We start from the raw sequence: 3595 nt of genomic DNA on the forward strand, positions 1-3595 counted from the left end.
ACTGGATTATAAAAAATTACAGAAATGTAATTTTTATTGCCTTCTATATAGGCCTACATTTATAATCTATAATATTAATCTTTTTATTCATATATCTTACAAAAATAATGTATATTTATATATTTTAGTATTTAAATGCACTTTTTATTTAGTTGGAGATTATTATTTAGTTTCTATCCATACTCAATTAATATCTGTTATGTGTTATTTGATATAAGTTTGTGTTACTTTGGAAGACAAAGGCCTGCTGTTTTCTTTCAGTCGTATAAAATTTAAACTAAATTATTGTTTATACATAATAAATTTTAAAGAAAATATTTAAATAAATCTATTGTAATTTTATTTGAATGTTGATTTAAGCAGTAGGATTAAGTATAATTGAATAAAATTCGACTGAAATGAGTTTATAACATTTTATTGTAATTATTAAAAATGAAGAAAGTTTCGTATGTAAATAGAATATTTTTAATATTTAATTCATCAGAAACGTGTTAAGATTCATATAATTAAATTATTAATTCGGAATTAATTAAAATAGATTCTTGTTTTGATGGAGAAGTCTAATAGCCTACTCTTTCCATTGGATCGTATTGTTTGGGATGGTGACAGAGATGCAGATTCCTAGACATTGTCTATCACGTACAATTAGCAGNTAGATTCATATAATTAAATTATTAATTCGGAATTAATTAAAATAGATTCTTGTTTTGATGGAGAAGTCTAATAGCCTACTCTTTCCATTGGATCGTATTGTTTGGGATGGTGACAGAGATGCAGATTCCTAGACATTGTCTATCACGTACAATTAGCAGACAACACACCTGGACATTCCAATCTCATCCGGAATTCCTCTAACAGAAGTTGCTAGAAAAATATTCTCCAGTCCTATTATTTTATTGATTACTTACATAGAGAGAGATAATTGCTACTATTCTTTTAATTATAAATGAAAATTCCTAGAGGTTTTCAAATAAAGGTATCAGTAGCTTTTAAACGAGAAAAGCGCTTATTTTATCTGGAATTATTTTTCTTTCTACAAAACTTTGAAGTATTATGCAGAAATTTCACTTTGTCATGTTAATGTACAGTACCTTTGTCCATCTTTCCGTTTTAATATTGTTGAGAACGTCATTCATTTCTGGACGGATTTGCATAACTATTTCAATTACACTGTTGATATTATATTGTGTAGGTGCTGGTGGCAAATGAATATATAATTATTTCACTTTAATTAATTATCTGTTTATGAAAGTGGACATCAACTATCCTAAATGAGGAGACAAAAAAAATATCGTCGTTCCTTCCCATTTTTGCTTTTCTTTCTATGCTGATGAACACATTGTTCTCATGTGCTCTTTTAATATTCTTTATTCTCTCGACACATTCTAACATTTATTAAAAATTTAAATTTGCTTTTTATGGTAAACAAAATTAAGTATTTAAAGAAAATCACCTTCTTTGTCGACATTCTCATTGCCTAAGATGCCGCAACGTTTAACATTTCTATACGTCGATACTTCGCTTTAAAATGATTCTAAAATCTATAATTTTATACAAATAATTTCTAAATTAAATTTTCTGTTATATTCTTCATAATTTTATTACAAACTAAATATATTTTTTGAATTAATTTATCAAATCTTCAATGTCATTAGAATACAATTTTAAATCAAACTTTAACTCGATTTTAAACAGCTAACTGAGTTGTAATTTAATTAAATAAAAAAAAAATTCGTTTAAATTTATAATTTTAACAAAATATGAGCATTTAAAAAATTTTTTAATGATTATATTCTATGCGGAATCGTTTAAAATGCGATCTGCAACCCGTTCTTTGTAGAGTACTTGGAAACTCTGTACACTACCTTTGTATCGGTGGCAAGTTTTTATTGGGTTATATAAAATTAAGAGCATTAGAGGAACGTTTAAGAATAGTTTTGGACACAAAAGCATTAAGAGATCAATAACGATCTGGAAGAGATCGGTCAGAATTAAACCCAACAGTAAGAGACCAACCAATCAGATAGCAGAATTCAATAAAGTAAGTCTATCGACTTGTTGCAGTTACGACAGCTTTAGGGCGTATACTCGTCACTGATTGGTTCTTGTGTCAGGCGTCACTTATAAAGTGGTTCCATAGCATCCAGAGCTGACACAAGCACCACCGATTGACCAAGATTGTATGGCACGCCCAGCCGAAAGCCTCTTCGGTCTCAACAGGTCCCCGGGACCTTCTAACGACGCTTCACCGGGTGGTGTCATGTCTCCCGTACCACCCGCGGGAATACTGTTAAGGTCTGCCGAGAGATACCAGAGAACGCCGAAGTGTGCTAGATGTCGAAATCACGGAGTGGTGTCGGCCCTGAAGGGACATAAACGATACTGTAGATGGAGAGATTGCGTCTGTGCTAAATGCACCTTAATTGCCGAAAGACAACGAGTGATGGCGGCTCAAGTAGCCTTAAGGCGACAGCAGGCTCAGGAGGAGAACGAAGCGCGCGAGCTGAGTTTGTTATACGGTTGCCACGAAGGACTTTTAGCCATGCATCGGGCGGGCTTTACTTTTTCGGCTGCCATGGCTCATTTACTGTCTGGAAGGAAAGGGCAGACTTCGGGTGATGACGAGCCTTCGCCTAGTAGCACCGCAGATACCAACGAACCCGGTGAGTAATCACTTTGATGTAATCAATATTCGATTTTGTCTAGCCGAAAAATCCTAAAGAAGTTCTCTTCGAGTGGAAAATCGAAATCCGGTTGGAGTAAAGATCAAATTTACAAGATTTTCGCCAGTTGCACTAAAGAAATTGCTCACAAGTTAACAAAATAGAACAGGCTATTTATATTCGTTTGCGAATCACTTGCAGATGAGACTAGCTTACCTACCCTCTGGCTATCAACTAATATCAGTAATTAATATGCAAATGCAAGAATGTAACAGGTATAGACTAAGCCCGTCTGTTTAACCAGACTTGAATGGATTTCGATATCATAATGATGTATCCATATCGAAAAGGGTCTTTTCATTCGATTGTAATTTTACTGCTTTGTACGCCTACTCGCCTTTAGCTATAAATCACTGCACACCATGTGTTTATCCATCTGGATACTTAATAAAAACGATTTTTCCCCTCTCTTCTTCGGTAAATAACTAGTAAAACTTCTACACTGATAATCATAACGCTCTTTTCAGATACGGAAGAATTTTAAAGCGATGTTTACAATACAAATTCTAGCAAAATTAGCAATCTTACAAGAATTTAAAGCTATCCATCTTTTAATTAATTCTTTAAATTGTTTAGAAAATCTTGTAATTGTATTTGTAAACTAGATTTGTAACAACTTAAGTATAACTGTAGAATATTATACGTATGAATAAATCTAAATTATATAAATTAAGCAGTTGGATTAAGTATAATTGAATAAAATTCGACTGAAATGAGTTTATAACATTTTATTGTAATTATTAAAAATGAAGAAAGTTTCGTATGTAAATAGAATATTTTTAATATTTAATTCATCAGAAACGTGTTAAGATTCATATAATTAAATTATTAATTCGGAATTAATTAAAATAGATTCTTGTTTTGATGGAGAA

At 31.7% G+C, this 3595-nt stretch overlaps 1 protein-coding gene across 1 annotated transcript; it reads left to right on the plus strand.

Annotated features, from left to right (window-relative positions):
• The first annotated feature begins 2169 nt into the window (after window positions 1-2169).
• Window positions 2170-2851, plus strand: LOC111639290 (doublesex- and mab-3-related transcription factor A2-like). Its single transcript, XM_023385134.1, has one exon. It carries the CDS (start codon window positions 2183-2185, stop codon window positions 2669-2671), a length of 489 nt encoding a protein of 162 aa, XP_023240902.1. The 5' UTR covers window positions 2170-2182; the 3' UTR covers window positions 2672-2851.
• Window positions 2852-3595: the final 744 nt, after the last annotated feature.

The sequence above is a fragment of the Centruroides sculpturatus genome, unplaced genomic scaffold (genome assembly GCF_000671375.1).
Source record: "Centruroides sculpturatus isolate CEXI.00-Female unplaced genomic scaffold, Cexi_2.0 scaffold1275, whole genome shotgun sequence".
Lineage (NCBI taxonomy): Eukaryota > Metazoa > Arthropoda > Arachnida > Scorpiones > Buthidae > Centruroides > Centruroides sculpturatus.